The following is a 21,362-nucleotide window of genomic DNA, read 5'->3' as shown; positions in this document are numbered from 1 at the left end:
CACCTTGTATCCAAAGACTCGCAGAGCACTGCACCTTATACCCAAAGACTTACAGAGCACTACACCTTGTACCCAAGATCACACAGAGAACTGCATCTTATACCCCAGATCACATAGAGCACTGCACCTTATACCCAGAGACTCACAAAGCACTGCACCTTGTGCCCAAGATCACACAGAGAACTGCATCTTATACCCCAGATCACATAGAGCACTGCACCTTATACCCAGAGACTCACAGAGCACTGCATACACCTTGTACCCAAACACTCACAGAGCACTGCACCTTATACCCAAAGACTCACATAGCACTGCACTTTGTACCCAGAGACTGAGAGCACTGCACCTTGTCGCTAAAGACTCCCAGAGCACTGCACCTTGTACCCAAACACTCACAGAGCACTGCACCTTGTACCCAAAGACTCACATAGCACAGCACCTTGTACCCAAAGACTCAAGGAGCATTGCAATTTGTACCCAAAGACTCACAGAGCACTGCATCTTGTATCTAAAGATTCACAGAGCACTGCACCTTGTCGCTAAAGACTCCCAGAGCACTGCACCTTGCACCCAAACACTCACAGAGCACTGCACCTTGTACCCAAAGACTCAAGGAGCATTGCAATTTGTACCCAAAGACTCACAGAGCACTGCACCTTGTATCTAAAGACTCCCAGAGCACTGCACCTTGTACCCATACACTCACAGAGCACTGCACCTTGTACCCAAAGACTCACATAGCACAGCACCTTGTACCCAAAGACTCACAGAGCACTGCACCTTGTGTCCAACGACTCAAAGCACTGCACCTTGTGCCCAAAGACTCACAGAGCACTGCACCTTGTACCCAGAGACTCACAGAGTACTGCACCTTGTACCCAAAGAGTCACAGAGCACTGCACCTTGTATCCAGAGACTCACAGAGCACTGCATCTTGTACCCAAAGAATCACAGAGCACTGCACATTGTATCCAAAGACTCACAGAGCACAGCACCTTGTATCCAAAGAATCGCAGAGCACTGCACCTTGTATCCAAAGAATCGCAGAGCACTGCCCCTTGCATCCAAAGACTCGCAGAGCACTGCACCTTATACCCAAAGACTCACAAAGCACTGCACCTTGTACCCCAAGACTCACAAAGCACTGCACCTTGTGCCCCAGATCACACAGAGAACTGCATCTTATACCCCAGATCACATAGAGCACTGCACCTTATACCCAGAGACTCACAGAGCACTGCATACACCTTGTACCCAAACACTCACAGAGCACTGCACCTTATACCCAAAGACTCACATAGCACTGCTCTTTGTACCCAGAGACTGAGAGCACTGCACCTTGTCGCTAAAGACTCCCAGAGCACTGCACCTTGTACCCCAGATCCAACAGAGCACTGCACCTTGTACCCCAGATCACACAGAGCATTGCACCTTGTACCCCAGATGACAGAGCATTGTACCTTGTACCCCAGATCACACAGAGCATTGCACCTTGTACCCCAGATCACACAGAGCATTGCACCTTATACCCCAGATCACACAGAGAATTGCACCTTATACCCCAGATCACACAGAGCATTGCACCTTGTACCCCAGATCACACAGAGCATTGCACCTTGTACCCCAGATCACACAGAGCATTGCACCTTGTACCCCAGATCACACAGAGAATTGCACCTTGTACCCCAGATCACACAGAGCATTGCACCTTGTACCCCAGATCACACAGAGCATTGCACCTTGTACCCCAGATCACACAGAGCACTGCACCTTGTACCCCAGATCACACAGAGCATTGCACCTTGTACCCCAGATCACACAGAGCACTGCACCTTGTACCCCAGATCACACAGAGCATTGCACCTTGTACCCCAGATCACACAGAGCATTGCACCTTGTACCCCAGATCACACAGAGCATTGCACCTTGTACCCCAGATCACACAGAGCATTGCACCTTGTACCCCAGATCACACAGAGCATTGTAGCTTGTACTCCAGATCACACAGAGCATTGCACCTTGTACCCCAGACCACACAGAGCATTGCACCTTGTACCCCAGACCACACAGAGAACTGCATCTTATACCCCAGATCACACAGAGCATTGCACCTTGTACCCCAGATGACAGAGCATTGCACCTTGTACCCCAGATGACAGAGCATTGCAACTTGTACCCCAGATCACACAGAGCATTGCACCTTGTACCCCAGATCACACAGAGCATTGTACCTTGCACCCCAGATGACAGAGCATTGCACCTTGTACCCCAGATGACAGAGCATTGCACCTTGTACCCCAGATCACACAGAGCATTGCACCTTGTACCCCAGACCACACAGAGAACTGCATCTTATACCCCAGATCACACAGAGCATTGCACCTTGTACCCCACATGACAGAGCATTGCACCTTGTACCCCAGATGACAGAGCATTGCACCTTATACCCCAGATCACACAGAGAATTGAACCTTATACCCCAGATCACACAGAGCATTGCACCTTGTACCCCAGATCACACAGAGCATTGCACCTTGTACCCCAGATCACACAGAGCATTGCACCTTGTACCCCAGATCACACAGAGCATTGTAGCTTGTACCCCAGATCACACAGAGAACTGCATCTTATACCCCAGATCACACAGAGCATTGCACCTTGTACCCCAGACCACACAGAGCATTGCACCTTGTACCCCAGACCACACAGAGAACTGCATCTTATACCCCAGATCACACAGAGCATTGCACCTTGTACCCCAGATGACAGAGCATTGCACCTTGTACCCCAGATCACACAGAGCATTGCACCTTGTACCCCAGACCACACAGAGAACTGCATCTTATACCCCAGATCACACAGAGCATTGCACCTTGTACCCCAGATGACAGAGCATTGCACCTTGTACCCCAGATGACAGAGCATTGCACCTTGTACCCCAGATCACACAGAGCATTGCACCTTGTACCCCAGACCACACAGAGAACTGCATCTTATACCCCAGATCACACAGAGCATTGCACCTTGTACCCCAGATGACAGGGCATTGCACCTTGTACCCCAGATGACAGAGCATTGCACCTTGTACCCCAGATCACACAGAGCATTGCACCTTGTACCCCAGATCACACAGAGCATTGCACCTTCTATCCACAGACACACGGTGAACGCCATCTTTCTTCCATAGAGCAGAGTACTGTTATTACACCAGAGCCAGCAGAGCCTTGCACCTTGCACTCACTCATGAGGAGCACGGCACCTGTCCCCGAGCCACACAAGGCATGACACCTTCCTCCTAGAACCATGCAGAGCATTGCACCTTACTTACAAAGCCTGGCATGTTAATCAGTGCAGCATAGATGGTTTTATGGTCTGCATTCACCCCATACACAGGATGCTGGAGACAGCTGCAGCCTATTACTGTACGATGGAGCAAATCATGACACATCCAGGACCCAGCGCACCTTTATTCGCCTCTCAGATAACGACACAGCATTTCTAATGTATGCAGAGCATCGCACCTCCCACACATCATACTGCACATACAGCACACATGCCGCTCTGCAGCTCGTCGCACCTTCCCTGGATCAGCCTGCCATATTTATTCCGGGCAGCGCAGACCACTGAATATTTATCTGTATGTGTCTCTGCTCATTATATATTCATGATTATATCAACATGCGGCCCTGAATCACAAGCTCATTACATATTCATGCTTACATTAACACCGCGCATTAAAAACTCGTTAAATCCACAGGGCCCATTAACCCTCTAGAAGCCGTCACTCAGGAGGAAGCCGTCCGAGAGACATCTCGCCATTTCTGACAACTGCGCTCTCCTCCTCTGGTACGGCTTATTTCTAGAAGACGAGCGCCATAGTCTTTGCGTTAAAGGGGAGGTGTAATTAAAGGGCTCTGTACTGAAGTAGGAGTATGTCTACTTACATATACCGCACCTATATGGCCAGGATACAGGATGGAAACGGTCAATATATGACTATACATGGAAGCAACAAGGATCGGGCTGGTGGATTCCAACATGCCCCATCATTTTATCCTTGATGTGTCTGAATGCAGCTTTCTCCCCTCTTTGCATTGAGAACACATGCACGCTCGGATGTATTGCGCATGCTTGTGCATAGAGTGAACGAGCGCTTGGCCTACAGGTGCTCAGACATGAACACAAAAAGATCAGGCATGTTGGAATCAATCAGTCCGATCCCTTTATCACCAAGGGATAATTATAGTCACATCTAGTCTATAGAAATTAGTGAATTCTCAATTAAAGGGGTTGTCCACTACAAGGATATTGATGAACTACCTGGGAATATACACATGCATGCTCAATTCTACAGTATTTTAATGGAGAGAGAAGAGTAAGCTTCTCTTAGACAAGAGAACAAAAAGATCAGGCATGTTGGAATCAATCACCCCGATCCTTTTATCACCCAGAGATAGTTATAGACACATCTCGTCTATAGAAATTAGTAAATTCTCAATTAAAGGGGTTGTCCACTACGAGGATATTGATGACCTATCCTTGAAATATACATATGCATGCTCAATTCCACAGAGCGTGCATGTATCCTCAATGGGGAGAGAAGATTAAGCTTCTTTCAGACATAAGAACAAAAAGATCAGACATGTTGGAATAAATCAGCCCGATCCTTTTATCATCTAGGGATAGTTATAGGCATGTCTCGGCTATAGATCGTGTATCCTGTCCGTATAGATAGCTTTTATGTAAACAGACCTGGGGTAGGTCATCAATATCAGATTGGTGGGGGTCCGACACTTAGCACAACTACTATCTGCTTTTACCAGCTCCGGCAGTGGTTGGTTGTAAAGTATGTGCAGAGCCGGAAAACCACAGTTGATTGGTGTCTGACCCCAATATTACTCTGTCCTAAAAACGTTACTATGGCATCAAACTTGGCATTTGTTTCTGCGGTAACAGGTAAGAAGCCCCACTGACCCCATCCTAAAAACAAGACAAAAGTTAAAGGGGTTGTTCATCTTTTCGGACAATTTTTTGTTTTTCTTCTTACATAAACACATGTAATTTGTGCTAAAAATAATTTTTGCAATTGGGTTTCATTAAAAATTTTGCACCGGTGGCCTTTTATAGCCTCCGTGGTGCACGGTCTTTCACTGGCTGCAGAATGAGTTAACTGAGAATCCATCAGTTGATCCTCTAAGCTCCTTTCTAAGCTCCTCTCAGCTGATTTATGGCCACATCAAAGTTTAAAGTGTCTAGAAACAGAGTCTGTAAAAACTAAATGGTGCAAAACTTTTTGTGAAACCCAATTGCAAAAATGATTTTTAGCCTCAAATACATGCATTTCAGCAAGAAAAAAAATGTTCCAAGAGATGGGCAACCCCTTTAAGTTTAGAATTTTTTATCCTTATTTCTGCAGTGATGTCCTCATTTCCCCGCGTTTCCCCCACCGATCTTCACCGTTGGGTTTTGATAGAGAAATTTCATAGAATTCAACCATTTGTATTCAGATGGGAACATCTCTACTCGACTAGTGGAGGAAATAAAGAACCAATAAAGGTAAAGTAGCCACGTAAAATAAGGACGCGCCGTGGCCAACATATGGAAAATGAGGTTCTTGTAGAACGTTTATTCTAGGAGGTCCATTGGGCTCCAGATGACCGATCTTCCCTTAATTTGATTTGGTTGAGGTCCAGGAAAATCTTCATTTTTGGTCGGTGACGGATTTCGGGATGGCCATTACAAGATGTTTCCCGCTCCCAATATGGGTGAGAAATGGAACGATGTCACTGAATACCAGGATTACACCATGGACAAGTTGGTGGGAACGTACGAGTCCTGCTAAATGTCCGAAGCCACCACACCAGGGTTACTGACCATACATGTTCAAGAAAGGGTCCCTCAATCATTCCCTCAAAAGTAGACCCCATTGTTTAGGGAGTTCTCCTGATAACACCACTTAAAAAAAAACAACTGTGCTTTACTCACCCTCCCCAGATCCAGTGTTGAGTCTCTGCCCCCGATCCCGGTGTCTGGTATTGTCTGCAGCCAATTACTGAGCTTAGCGTCTCTGCCCAAGTTGACGGCATGAGCACTCAGAGCCACTGAGCTCAGTGATTGGCTGCAGCACGTCAAAGACACTGGAAGCAGTGATAAAAACTCAGTGCTGGACCTGAGAAGGGTGAATAAAGCACGGATTTGTTTTATAACAATAAAGTTTGACCGGGAAATGAGATTTTTTCCAAAATCGAAAAACGCCTAAATGTATTAGGATTGGTGATGAATTTATAACCCCAAGGGTCGGATCATCGCTGATCAAGACTAGAGAAAAGAGGCATGCATGTGTTACCATCACTTCTATAGATATTGAATTCAGCGTTGGCCGAGCATGCTGAGCCATTTAGATTGCAAGCACGGAGACCCCCGGAGCTTCGGATTGTTTGGACCCCAAATGTTCATTTCTCTATCTGATTGGGGGAATAAATGAGGTCCAGTGTCCCTCCTTGTGAATGAAGTGGTAGTGCGTAGGCATCAACACTCCTCCATTCACTTCTATGGGGTCTACGTCAGCTGCACATGCATTACCACCACTTCTATACTCAGTGGATAGAGCGATGGACACGCATGAGCACTACCGATCCATTGACATGGTGGGCACCAGATCCCTGTTCTTGGACCTTAACTTTCTCATCTATCTGATCACAAGAGAGGGGGTCCTCCTTGTCAAGTGGCATTCCATGGAGTCTATGGCAGATGGACGCGCATGTATTACCACCAGAACGGAACGCTGGTTGCGCACGCGCACTACTGATCCATTCACATGGTGGGCACAGGATCCCTGTTCTTGGACCCCAACTGATCATAAGAGAGGGGGTCCTCCTTGTCAAGTGGCATTCTATGAAGTCTATGGATGCGCTTGAGTTACCACCAGAATGGAGAGCTGGTCGCGCATGTACACTACCGATCCATTCACATGGTGGGCACCGGATCCCTGTTCTTGGACCCCAACTGTCACGAGAGAGGGTGTCCTCCTTGTCAAATGGCATTCCATGGAGTCTATGGAAGATGCACACGCATGTGTTAATGCCACCAAAACGGAATGCTGGTTGCGCATGCGCATTACCGATCCATTCACATGGTGGGCACAGAATCCCTGTTCTTGAACCCCAACTGATCATAAGAGAGGGGGTCCTCCTTGTCAAGTGGCATTCTATGAAGTCTACGGAAGATGCAAGCGCATGTGTTACCAACAGAATGGAACACTGGTGGCGCATGCGCACTACTAATCCATTCTAACAGGATCACTTGGAACCCAACCAATCATATACTTGTGGACAGGTGGTAGGACAACCACTAACTTCACAGAGAATGGAAAAGTCACAGTTAAAGGCGTATTCTCATCTTCTCTTACCGCGCACTATGAGCTGCCTCTCCCGGCTCACCGTAGCCGCGTCATTACTTGCTATGCAGGTGTAGTTGCCATTATGCTTGAGGGACACGCTGGAGATCTGCAGGGAGCTCATGAATTCCTTGGTCTCAATAGTGATGCCCGAGCTGGAGACTATAACCTGCCCATCCTTGCGCCACGTGATCCGAATGGGCATATCTCCGGAGGAAACCACGCATGGGATGTAAAGTAGCTGTCCAATGGAGGCAGGAGGGAACTCAAAGGGCTGAATAAGTGGCGGCACTGCGGGTAGACAGAGACATAAGCAGTCATTAAAAAGAAAAACATAGAAGCTGCATTGCTTAGAATTTGTGCCGTCTGTCCCTCTGTAATTCCTCCTGGAAAAGTATATATTGACAGCTAGAACTTACCATTCCCTTGTCATTGTGCTGCCTGACACTGTACAATCTGGAGCTCATGTTTAGGCATCATTTTCTGCACCAAAACTGTGTAAGTTTCTAATTTTTTTTTTTTTTGATTGAAAAGAAGAATAATTGACCTAAATTTTAAGACAAGTTTATTAAAGGGATGTTCCACTCATGACACATTTAAAGGATATGCCATAAATTTCCGATAGAGGAGAGTCCCACACATCAGGAATCGCTTTACATTCATCTCTATGGCAGATCCAAACATCGTGCAACCCCCGTTCTTGACATTTACACGGGATTTATCTGACATTTATGGCATATTTGGTCAATAGGTGCAAAATTTTCCAGCAACCCCTTTAACTAGAAAGTCTAAAAAATTATATAATCATATAATTTATATAAGATTATATAAATTATATAAAATGTATAATTTACAAATAAATTTATAAATAATTGAATATACATAAATATTTGATTGGGTTGCATTAAAAATGTTGCACCGTTTGCCTTCTATGGCTGCAGAATGAGTTAACTGAGCCCTATGTCAGTGAGCTCATCATGATGTTCTAACTCTTATCTGTCTTTTTTTTTTTTTTTAAACTGATTTATGACCACAGCAATGTTGAAACAGCCTGTAAAAGCCAAACGGTGCAAAATTATTAATGAAACCCAATTGCAAAAATAATTTTTAGCCCTAAATACATGCATTTAAGTAAAAAAAAAAAATATGGTCAACCCCTTTACGTGTTGGGTGCCTTTAACATATCTGTAACCAATGATTCTAAATATATAATTTATTTGACTGGCGTCAGAAATAAATGTAGTCTGTAGAACTTTAGGGGCCACTTGAACATTTTAGAAGCCTGACAATAAGAACTTTCATAGGCATCAAACAAAAAAAAGAGTGACGGCGCTATGCCGGAGGATCCAGACTGTTATGTGAGGACATGATGCAGAATATATAGGACTTGTAGCAGCTGGAAGTGAGCGCAGTAGATGTGCCCGGCCACAGCGGCGGTGTAAAGTAACGCAGGGAAGCCGTGCACAATCTCAGTCTATTCATTAGGAAGGATCTCTCCCCGGGTGCTCCTGAATAATTGATGCGCTGGAGAAGCTTTTAAGTCTCCGGCAGATCTAGGAGACCGCGACGGACACATTATTTTTTAAAAGCCAACAAACACTACGGAGAACAGCGAGCAGGGGCTGGGAGTAAAGGGCAGGGCATTAATACGCTGTGTTTACACAGCAGGTCCCTGTGCTGGGGCTTGTCGGAGAAACAGATCAGGGGTGAGGAGGGGGCCGCGTCGTGCAGCAGCGAGCCACAGCGCTACGTAGAACGGAGCAAAGACTTTGGCGTATGAGGGGTTAACTCTCCGCAAGACGGATGGATATCACCCCAATTCAGTCGACATAGGGATGATAAAATGAAGAAAAGGGGTCCCCATTGGAGACACTTTATTTTTATTTTCTTTTTATAAAATGCATGTCATCGGGGCTAAAAAAAAAAAAATAATAATTTTTACAATTAGGTTTCATTTAAAAATTTGCACCGTTTGTCTTCTGTAGCCTCTGTTGCAGAATGAGTCAACTGAGAATCAGTCAGTGACAGGCTGGTGGTGATTTTGTAACATTTATCTGGAATTTTTTCTAATTGATGGAAGCAAAATAGAAGCAGAAAGTCCTTGGAAGGGCTGAAACGTCTTGTTGTTCATTGACTTGTGAAATAAATGAATTGATCTTCAACACGTGAGTGCCGGGATCTTTTTGCTTCCTTTGGATACTATCCCTCCATGTGCACCACCTCGCAGTAGCCGGTGTGCCCACTATACTCTTCTACTACATTTTTTCTAATTGATGACCACAGACGACATCAAAGTTGAATAAGCCGGGACACAACTTGTAAAAGCCAAAGTGTGCAAAATTTTGCAAGAATTTTTTTATAGACCCAAATACATGCTAAAGGGGTTTGTCCAGGCTTGGGGATCAAGTCTGCAGTCATTCTATGTGACTGCATACTTGTGACTGGGCGTGTGACCGCATGTCTGAGATTTGCACACATGCAGTCACATGCCGACTAGACGTGTGTGGCCTTGCTCAATGTAAGTGAACTGAGCGAGGCCGAACACGTCTAGTTGAAGTGTGACCGGAAGTTTGAAAATCACATGACCGCCTAGAGCAGGCACTGGAGAATCTTGACAGTGCACTGTGAGGATTCCCAAATATGCAGCCACATAGAGTGACCTCAGACTAGAGCCCCAAGTCTGGACAACCCCTATAAGTATCCAAATGTGGTAACTCCTAAACGCCTATGCAGCAGTTGTGCTTTGTGTGCCTTAATAAGGACCTGTCACCTCTCCTGCCTAAATACGTGCATTTTTCATGAAGAGGCAAGTTTTATTTTTTCTTTAAAGTACTTCACAGTTCCGTCCCTCTGTTACACCTCCTGGAAATGTATGAGTAAACTGACAAGTAGGTGTTATCAGTTGTGGGCCGATCCTTGCCCTCTCTGAAATTGATCAGGGACAAGCCCCTTTTGACACATTGGACTTGTTGCTCGCAGTAATCAATATATTCAAGCAATTTTCAGGAGGAATAACAGAGGGATGGTATAATGCAAAGTGTAAGATCAGATGCTATTTTAGGCTGAGTTCACACGATGCGTTTTTCATGCGTTTCCGCTGCGTTTTTGCAGTTGCGTAAACGCCGCGGAAACGCATGAAAAACGCATGGTAGAAGGGCAGCAATGTTCCCCAATAGAAATCCGCATGTGCTGTGCCCATGATGCGGATTTTTCCGCAGCGTAAACGCTGCGGTCAAAAATCCGCAGCATGTCAATTAATTTTGCGGAAACGCTGCTCTTTTGCCGCCATTGACTTGCATTAGACCGCATGGAATCCGCATCACTGTATATGTTGATGCGCTTTTCATGCGGTCTAATGTGCGGATGGTACCCGGGTGTGGAGGAGAGGACTCTCATCCAGACCCAGGTACCATTAACAAAAAAAAGAATAAAATAAAAAATATATATATTCTCACCTTCTGACGGCCCACGCAGCGCTCCTGTTTGATTCACCGCACTTCGCGGTTGAATGAAGAAGGACCTTCGCTGACGTCAGAGTCATGTGACGGGTCACGTGACGCTGACGTCGGAAGGTCCTAAAGTCTTCACTGCCGGCAGCCGGGACCGAGCGAAGCAGGACACCGGGGGCCATCAGAGGGTAAAGTATATATTTATTTTTTATTTTTTGACATTCACACACTATATAAATCCATGCCGGTTGCATGGATTTATATAGTGTGAAGTTGACAAGCACTTTCCAAGTGATGCTAAAATCGCTTGGGAAGCGCTTGTCAACCCGCATGCGGAAATGAAAGTGAAGACCGCTTCATTTCCGCATGTCCCTGGCAGGAAACCGCATGTACAATCCGCATGTACAATCCGCATGTACAATCCACATGCGTTTTTTCCTGCCAGAGAGATGCAGAAATGCTCAGGAAAAAATCCTGAGCATTTCTGCATTGTGTGCACATACCCTTATAAGAATTTGCGGATTTAGTAGGACAGACAATGTCAGGAGTGGTGAGAGATCCGATGTTATGCTCTTGGACTACATGTGAACGATTTTGTTTCAATGTATCAGGATAAAGTCTAGGATGGGAAAGAGATTGTACTGCTAATACATTGTAACAAAACCCGCAGCTGTGAGCAGGACTAGGTCAGGAGGGGCTTGCTTTTACCTATGAAAAACCACAGATGGTGCATAAGAGTTTTACCTATAGTTGGGACATATGGCAGCTATTAGTCTTAAAAGGATTGTCCTGTTAACAGCATTTATCGCCTGTCCTCTAGAAAGATGTATTATGGCTGCAGGGCTCCTATAGACCCATAGAAATGAATGATTTTGGGGTTATATTACCACTCTCAGACACACAAAAGTGAGTAGTCCAGATGGTCACACATATGAACCACCACTGCCACAGACCCATAGAAGTGAATGAGCATGGCACATGCACACTACAGCTCCTGAAAACCCATAGAAGTGAATGAGCATAATGCATGCACAGTACAGCTCCTAAGGAACCATAGAAGTGAATGAGCATGACAAATGCACACTACAGCTCCTGAAAACCCATAGAAGTGAATGAGCATACGCACTACAGTTCCTAAAGACCCAAAGAAGTGAATGAGCATAACGCATGTGCACTACAGCTCCTAAGTACTCATAGAAGTGTATGAGCATGACGCATGCGCACTACAGCTCCTAAGTACTCATAGAAGTGAATGAGCATGACACGTGCACTACATCTCCTAAGTACTCATAGAAGTGAATGAGCATGACGAATGCGCACTACAGCTCCTAAGGAACCATAGAAATGAATGAGCATGACACGTGCACTACAGCTCCTAAGTACTCATAGAAGTGATTGAGCATGACGCATGCGCACTACAGCTCCTAAGGACCCCTAGAAGTGATTGAGCATGACACATGTGCACTACAGCTCCTAAAGACTCAGAGAAGTGAATGAGCATGACGCATGCGCACTACAGCTCCTAAGTACTCATAGAAGTGAATGAGCATGACGAATGCACACTACAGCTCCTAAGGAACCATAGAAGTGAATGAGCATGACGCATGCGCACTACAGCTCCTAAGTACTCATAGAAGTGAATGAGCATAACACATGTGCACTACAGCTCCTAAGTACTCATAGAAGTGAATGAGCATGACGCGTGCACTACAGCTCCTAAAGACCCATAGAAGTGTTTGAGCATAACACATGTGCACTACAACTCCTAAAGACCCAGAGAAGTGCGTGAGCATGACGCATGTGCACAAAAGCTCCTAAGGAACCATATAAATGAATGAGCATGATGCATGTACACTACAGCTCCTAAGGACTCATATTAGTGCGTGAGCATGATGCATGCGCACAAAAGCTCCTAAAGACCCATAGAAGTGAATGGAGCAGTTGTCTTGCACAAGCAATTCCCTGACTGGTGGTCAATGCTCCATTCATTCAGAGGACTTTGCAGTGAATGGGACTAGGTTGCAATACTGTGCACAATCTGAGAACAAATCGGAAAAATCTGTCACACTTTTACAGCTGCAGACATCCCCTTTAAGTATAATATGCATAAATCTCAACTATTATTTGCAGCTTTTGGTGAGAGATGCAGTAATACCCTCTGTATCTGGGATATGTGTATGTATGTGCAAAAGCTTCAATGTTATGAGTACATTGGTTATAGCACTGTGCACAAACTTGGAAAAATAGCTGCCACACTTTATAGTTGAGGACATCCCTTTTAGGTAAGAATAATATGCATAAATTATAAAGATTATTTGCAGTTTTTGGTGGGAGATGCAGCAATACCCTCTGTATCTGGGTTATGCATATGGGGATGTATGTGCAATAGCTTCAATATCATGAGTGTGCAGGTTAAGGAGCTGTCGTGAAGTCACAGCATTGTACGTCAATGTCCGGGTTGTTGTGTGCACAATGGGTTCATCTCTTATTTGCCCTCTGACCTTTCACGGTGATGTGGACGCTCTGGCTGATGGAAAGCTGGGGTTGTATGAGGACGCTGCACAGGTATTCGCCTTCATCCATTCCCTTCTGGACGTCGCTCAGCATCAGGGTCCCGTTCTCGAACACCACCTGCCTGTGGTTATCGGGCAGCAGCAGCGAATCCTTGTACCAACTGATGAAGTAGTAGGGATACCCAATTACCCGGCAATGAATGAAGCTATCCCTTCCAGCCACTGCCGTCAGGTTCTTCATAGGTCGGATACTAGGCGGTCCTGAAGTGAGGTGCAGGGAAAGTACATTAGGTGGACACAAATCAAGGAGATACGGAAGAGTTGGGGGCAAGAACGTTAAAGACAAAGAAATAAGAGAAGACGACCCCCTCCCCCGGGGAGCAGTGAAAAACTCATACGGAAATTATTAAAAAGTGAGAAAAAGTGCAGAAAAGAGAGAAAGATGAACCAAAAGGGAAGGTGAAAGGGAGGAATATGGCATATGAAGGATAACCGGCGGATTAGAGGATGGAGAGAAATGAAAGATTTCACATAAATGAAGGATTACAGCAGGAGACTAAAGCCGACAGATATTTAGAAATGTTTTGCATTACGGAAGAATCTACTATTCGATATCCATTTATTAGCGCTAAATATTAAAGGGAATGTATTATCGGAAAATGGCCTGTGTTTTTATGTTTAAATAGAATTATTTATTTTTTACATTTTTTAAATTTTATTTTTTGTAAACTGAAATCTTGCAGTTTGCACTTTGAGCCTCATAATAGGCTGAGACTTTCTGTTCTGTACAGATCACTTCTCAGCAATTATCTCATCATAACAGACAGGATTACAATGACCTCTATATACCAGAGATAATACAGGATCCACCATTCACACAGCAGATGTCACAGCTCACCTCCTCCTGCTGTACAATATACAGGAGATAACACAGGATCCATCACTCACAATAGATGATGTCACAGCTCACCTCCTCCTGTACAATGACTGATAACACCATTATATACAGTAGATAACACAGGATCCACCATTCACAATAGGTGATGTCACAGCTCACCCCCTCCTCCTCCTGTACAGTGACTGATAACACCATTATATACAGTAGATAACACAGGATCCACCATTCACAATAGGTGATGTCACAGCTCACCTTCTCCTCCTCCAGTACAATGACTGATAACACCTCTATATACAGTAAATAACACAGGATCCACCATTCACAATAGGTGATTTCACAGCTCACCTCCTCCTCCTGTACAATGACTGATAACGCCTCTATATACAGTAGATAACACAGGATCCACCATTCACAATAGGTGCTGTCACAGCTCACCTCCTCCTCCTATACAATGACTGATAACACCTCTATATATTGTAGACAACACAGGATCCACCATTCACAATAGGTGATGTCACAGCTCACCTCCTCCTCCTATACAATGACTGATAACACCTCTATATACAGTAGATAACACAGGATCCACCATTCACAATAGGTGATGTCACAGCTCACCTTCTCCTCCTCCTGTACAATGTCTGATAACACCTCTATATACAGTAGATAACACAGGATCCACCATTCACAATAGGTGATGTCACAGCTCACCTCCTCCTCCTCCTGTACAATGACTGATAACACCTCTATATACAGATAACACAGGATCCACCATTCACAATAGGTGATGTCACAGCTCACCTTCTCCTCCTCCAGTACAATGACTGATAACACCTCTATATACAGTAAATAACACAGGATCCACCATTCACAATAGGTGATTTCACAGCTCACCTCCTCCTCCTGTACAATGTCTGATAACATCTCTACATATAGTAGATAACACAGGATCCAACATTCACAATAAGTGATGTCACAGCTCACCTCCTCCTCCTGTACAATGACTGATAACACTTCTATATACAGTAGATAACACAGGATCCATCACTCACAATAGATGATGTCACAGCTCACCTCCTCCTCCTCCTATACCATGACTGATAACATCTCTATATAGGAGATAACAGTATCCTCCATGTACATTTGATGATGGTCACAGCTCACCTCCTCCCCTTTCTTGCACAATGACCTCTGCACAGATTACAGAGCATGCTGACAACACTCTTGTATAACAGTCAATCAACATCTACTGTCTGTTATTTTATAGAAAGCTGAGCTGAACTTTGATGTGGTCACAAATGAGCTGAGAGGAGTCCATAAAGAAGACAGACAAGAGAGTTACAAACTCAAGTTACTACAAGCTCACTGACGGATTCTCAGTTAACTCGTTACGCAGCCAGCAATGTGAAGGAAAACTTATTGATCGGTGTGGGTCTTACTACTGGGACCTGCACGGATAGGAAGAACGGGGCACTTTTATCCCTGCTAGACAGGCGCAGCATTAGGCATGCTCCACTTGTTTCCTATGGGGCTACAGAGAACTGAGTTTGGGTTTTTCTGAGAATCAATGGAGCAGCAATTGGGCAGGTATGCTGCTGCTTGATTCTAAAAGCATCCCGTTCAGCACGGATCCCAGCAGTCGGACCCCCACCGATCAATAAATTATCAACTGTCCTGCTGATAGGCGATAATTTGTTTTCAACCCCTTTAAGCTCTTAGTCTATGGATGCAGTAATCAGACCGATGATGGATAAAACCTCTTCGCCTGCTCTCCCAGACACCCGACGGCTCAACTACACTGGAAATAACAGCCACCTTGCAATTTTTGGATACTCCGTCCTGCGCACATGGCAGGTTGGAGGCCATACATCTCCATAATGTCAGATAGGTAAAGTAATGACCGGCAAAGGTTCACGGGCAGCCATAATCCGTTATTTCGCTACAAGTCTAAGCGTGGCTCTTTATCTCTTGACTTTTGGGACCACCTAACAGTAACAGCGTGCACAGTGCTGCCGGGAGTCCACCACCAATCCTAGATGGGGGGACTGAAGGGATATTTATCAAAAGCTCGGTTTTGCTGGCGCCGTTTCAAAGCATCTGCACAATTTGCATAACAAACGGCCAACGAAGGCGATTTTGTCAAAACAGGAGGCTTTCTTCCTGCAAAACTGTGGGGTTTACAGGCTTCATATTTTGTTAATTCAGTGTTTTTCTGCAAGGGAGGGGTAAATCTGCCCAAAAAACACTGGCTGGTGTATACCTGGGGCTGTATAATGCCATACAAATGTAACAATACTAAGAAAAAGGTGAGATCTGCAGCAAAGGAAACAATGTGACTTCATGAATGTATCACCGCTGCAATAATTAACTCTATGGCAACCAGATACCTGCCTCTTAAAGGGATCCGGGTGGTTAATTAATAGAGGTCAAAAAGGCTTCTAAATGGGGGAATAAAGACCATCCGGAGGACGGAGTTAACTCGTTCATTTTTTAGGAGTAAAAAGAAATGCTGACAAATCGATTTGCAACATATTAATTTGGAGATCGATGAAAGCCGATGAGCGCGGGGGGCCGACGCCTGGTAAACAATGAGATATTTATGATTGTCGGCGAGCGGCAGATTTATGGCCGCTAATGAAAATGTGATGTGAAGGAGCAGAAACGTGAATCGCCCCGAGATCTGATTACAGGCTGCAAATTAGCTAATACATAGCCTTGGAGGATCTTATGGGTCTCAAGCTAGAAGGTATAAATCAGAGCAATACTTTTATTTCTCAGGGTAGTGATCAACTTAACACAAAAGTATGGCCAGTAGTCATCTATCTCTGCTCTATAAAGCCTGAGCTGTCAATCAGAGAAGAGGGCAGGGGGGTAGAGGGGAAAATAAGCAGGTGGGAAAGTGCACTTAAATGTTTGGTGCACTGAGCGCCTGGAGTTGGGGTGAGCAGTCATTCCCTATAAAGGTTATGGATATATAATTTTGCAATGGGAGCCTATTCTGAATTTAAATCGTTTGGTTTCTACAGACTCTATGTGTGACAGTACATAGCTAACTGCAGAAGGAGCTGGTTCTGACCACAGGATATGTAACCCTTATCTCCCTTCTCCCGAACCATCTTCTAAGATGATTTATGACCACATCGAATCACCTGCAAAGATCAAAATTAAATTTTTATCTGGCCATAAATCATCTGCAATGATAGTTCAGGAGAAGACTTAAAGATTTCAGCTGTCATTTGCAAGGATTACAATCATCACCAGCAAAGATTACAGCCGTCGCCTGCAAAGATTACAGCCGTCGCCTGCAAAGATTACAGCCGTCGCCTGCAAAGATTACAGCCGTCGCCTGCAAAGATTACAGCCGTCGCCTGCAAAGATTACAGCCGTCGCCTGCAAAGATTACAGCCGTCGCCTGCAAAGATTACAGCCGTCGCCTGCAAAGATTACAGCCGTCGCCTGCAAAGATTACAGCCGTCGCCTGCAAAAATTACAGCCGTCGCCTGCAAGGATTACAGCCGTCGCCTGCAAGGATTACAGTTGTCATTCTGCGGTGCACTGTGATACATAGAGGATGTAGAACAATTCCAAATTTTTTATAAATCTGTAATGCAAAGATGATTTTTAGCATTATTATATTAAGTAAAACACGCTTCTCGGGATCTGATTTTCATTGAATTGACCGTCCTTTCTATACATAGTCAGTGGCGTGCCATTCCTTTCACATACTATGGAGCTGACGAGGACCTTGTACAGTTCCTTTTTATCGGCCTGGCCGTGGTTGTGCTCGGTCTCCACTGAATGTATTAAGGAATCAAATGTTGATGAAGTATAAACCACAGAACATTGCGTCGTCTGTCTGTTCACCCAGCTGTGAAGCAATTTTTCCATAGAAGCAGAATATTTTCTAGAACGGCTTCTTTCAAAAATTAGCTCTGGGGGATATCGCTTCTCATTAAAGGAGAATCAGCAGAAGTATTGAGTCTTACAGGCAATGCTCCATGGGAAAAAAGTATGCAAATTAGCTCCCCTTCAGAAATGGATAAAACTGTCTCTGTACTGATGCAGGGGAGGGGGGGGGGGGGGGGGGGGAGTACCCCAAAACAAAGAAACTACCCAATAGGTGGCAGTAGGAACTGTTTTCTTCCTTCTGGTGGAGAGCTGCCAATCTAATAGCAAAATTGAGATAAAGACGCAGCCCCATACATATTATTGTAACTAAGTTGGCTGAGGCCACTAGTTCTGATGTGTTGGGGGCTTCCTGACTCTTCTACAGGTGACGTTAGGGGATTTTTTACTTCCTTAAATGAATGCGTTTCTTGTTAAAAATCATTATAGGGTTTCATTAAAAATCTTGTACCGCCTGCTTTCTATAGCTTGTGGGTTACATTGTCAATTGCTGGCTTTAGAATGAGTTAACTGAAAATCCTTCAGTGAGCTCGTTCTAATGTTCAAATGGAGGAATTTCTAACTTTTATCTTTTTTTTATTTAGCGTCTCTCAGCTGATTTATGACCAAAGATCACATCCAAATTGAAGGAACATGGACACAATGAAATTACTGGAGACCTCTCAAATTAATAGCCCGGGGCCATTTCTTCCTCTCCGGCGCCTGAACAATACACAGGCACGGCACGAACTCCCAATTATCGGAGAGTTTTTTTCTTACTTTATATGACCTGTGCACCAGACCGCTATTTAATTCATTTACTTATAAAATATGTATAAATATTCAAATCTGGCGTCCTCACGGGCAACACATCAGTACCATCAATCACGCGATTCCCAGGAAAGCGCAAGCAGACGCGGCCTTTTAAAAACAGAAACTCTAAGGAGGATAATTGCTTGCAGATTAGAAGGAGCGATTGATTGCAAACGGTAAATTATAAATCTCCGGTACGTAATAAAGCGGTAATAACAAATTCAGAAGTGATACCGGGGGGAAATAGTACCGATACCGGGGGGATAAAAGTACTGATACAATGGCCGTACTAATTTCCCCTGACCAGCTGTGGGACTCTTACAAGGCAGGAGGCCAACAGCAAGAAAGCTTGGCAGTAATTAAAGGGCAAGTTAACATTTAAATATTTTTGTTTAGTAGTGTTTATGGGTGGGGGTCCGAGTCCTGAGACCCCAATGACTGCTCAAATCAAGAGATAAAGGGGCTCAGCTTATTTTTGAGTGGTAAATGGACCAAGAGACTTTCACTGCTCTTCTCAAGGATGAACTGAGTGCTTCTACCCCTTAAAGAGTAACCGTCTATACTTATTTTTTATTTCATAAATCATTAGTAGATATGAAAGTAAGAAATTTTATAATATATCTTATCAGAGAAATCTGCTTCTTTTTCCTCCTGGACTGCTCATTCATTCTCAAAATTCTTAATTCACAGGTAGAATGGGTCTTCAGGGAATTCAGGTTTTCCCATTACTGAGATAGGAAATGACAGTTGGTGCTCATAGAGTTCTATGGAGAACTGTAACAGAATGTCTGTTTCTGCCTCTAGCTCCTTCCCTCTCCAGAAGAGGAAATGACAGTTGGTGTTTTCTCAGTAATGTAACAATCTGTCTTCACTGAATACAGATTTTATCCCTTGAGTTCAGGAAGAGAAAGAAGCAGGATTTCTCTGATGAGATATATTACAAAGTTGCCGATTTTCATGTGAAATATTGATTTCTGAAATAAAAATTAAAGTGACGGTTACACTTTAAAGCCACATGGAATGGATGTTTGTGGGGGTCTCCCGATTCTCCCCCCCTTCCCCAACAGATGATGTTGGTCGAAAATCAGAATCAACAGATTTGAATTTATTTTCCCTGATCGTTTTGATCTGTAGGCAGAAGAGCAGAGTCTGGCAGAGGATTACTCTGCTGTCCCCATGGAGAATACATAAATGGCCAACTGAGAGTTCATGTATATGGGCAGGAGTGTAATGATCGCGGTGGCACAGAGTGCGACCACGACTGGGACCGTGCAGGAAGAGGGCACACCGACGGCAACAGCTATTCCAGCTGGATGTGCGTTCAAGGATGAAATGTATTGCAGCGCAGAGGCCCGACGGATGACACCCCGCATGGCAATACACGCTGCCGGCCAATCAAAGGAGGCAGCTGACTTCAGAGTGCAAGTCACTGGTGGCGTATGACAGTGACATCATGCGCTGCCCATCGCGTGCACGCTGAAGTCAGCTGCCGACTTCTGCCCCAGGTATGGAAGAGGATGACGCACCCCTTGGAAGCAGGGGAAGGTGAGTAGAATTGTTTATTCGTTGATAAAGAGCCGCAGAACAGGGATATTATTACTAGAAGGGGACCAGAGTGGGGCGCATTATGCCAGGATGGGGGACATATATTACTGGACAGGGGCACTTTATACCAGAATGGGAGACATATATTACTGAAAGGGGCTCAGGATGGGGAGCATTATACCAGGAGGGGGCCCAGGATGGAGGACATTATACCAGGAGGGGGGACATATACTACTGGAAGGGACCCAGGATGGGGCACATTATAACAGGATGGGGGACATATATTACTGGAAAAGACTCATAATGGGGAATATTACACCAGGATTGGGGACATATACTACTGGAACGGACACAGGATGGGGCACATTATAACAGGATGGGGGGCATATATTACTGGAAGTGGCTCAGGATGGGAGACATTATACCAGGAAGGGGCACAAGATGGAGGACATTATACCAGGATAGCGGACATATATTATTGGAAGGAGCTCAGGATGGGGGGCATTATGCCAGGAAAGGGCCCATGATGGAGGACATAATACCTTGAGGGGGCAGAAGATTGGGAACATTATACCTGGATTGGGCACAGAATGGGGGACATATATTACTGGAAGAGGCTAGGATCTTCCAGTAATATTACAGGAAGGGACCAGGATCGTGGACATTATTACAGGAAGTGGCACAGGATGAGGGAAATAATTACAGGAAGGGGCTTGGATGAAGGACATTATTACAGGAAGGGGCCAGGATCTGAGACATTATTACAGGATGGAAGACATTGTTACATGAGAGGGAAAACACGTATGTCTTTACAGAATCTGAAACGCGATAAGGGCCCATACATCTGACAAATGTGCAGGTGTGGG

At 44.8% G+C, this 21,362-nt stretch overlaps 1 protein-coding gene across 2 annotated transcripts in view; it reads right to left on the bottom strand.

Moving 5' to 3' along the window:
* DSCAML1 (DS cell adhesion molecule like 1) overlaps positions 1-21,362 on the bottom strand; it is a 239,937-nt gene that overhangs the window by 54,280 nt on the left and 164,295 nt on the right. For both annotated transcript variants that reach the window (XM_073657068.1, XM_073657069.1), the window contains exons 8-9: positions 13,347-13,619; positions 7,409-7,687 (exon numbers count right to left, since the gene is read on the bottom strand). In XM_073657068.1, the coding sequence (XP_073513169.1) occupies positions 7,409-7,687; positions 13,347-13,619 (552 nt within the window). The remainder of the gene's footprint in view (positions 1-7,408; positions 7,688-13,346; positions 13,620-21,362) is intronic.

Source organism: Phyllobates terribilis, unplaced genomic scaffold, assembly GCF_046119375.1.
Source record: "Phyllobates terribilis strain yellow unplaced genomic scaffold, ASM4611937v1 Scaffold_12__6_contigs__length_324123572, whole genome shotgun sequence".
NCBI lineage: Eukaryota > Metazoa > Chordata > Amphibia > Anura > Dendrobatidae > Phyllobates > Phyllobates terribilis.
Note: the sequence above shows the minus strand (reverse complement) of the source record. Positions and strands in the feature narration are given on the sequence as shown.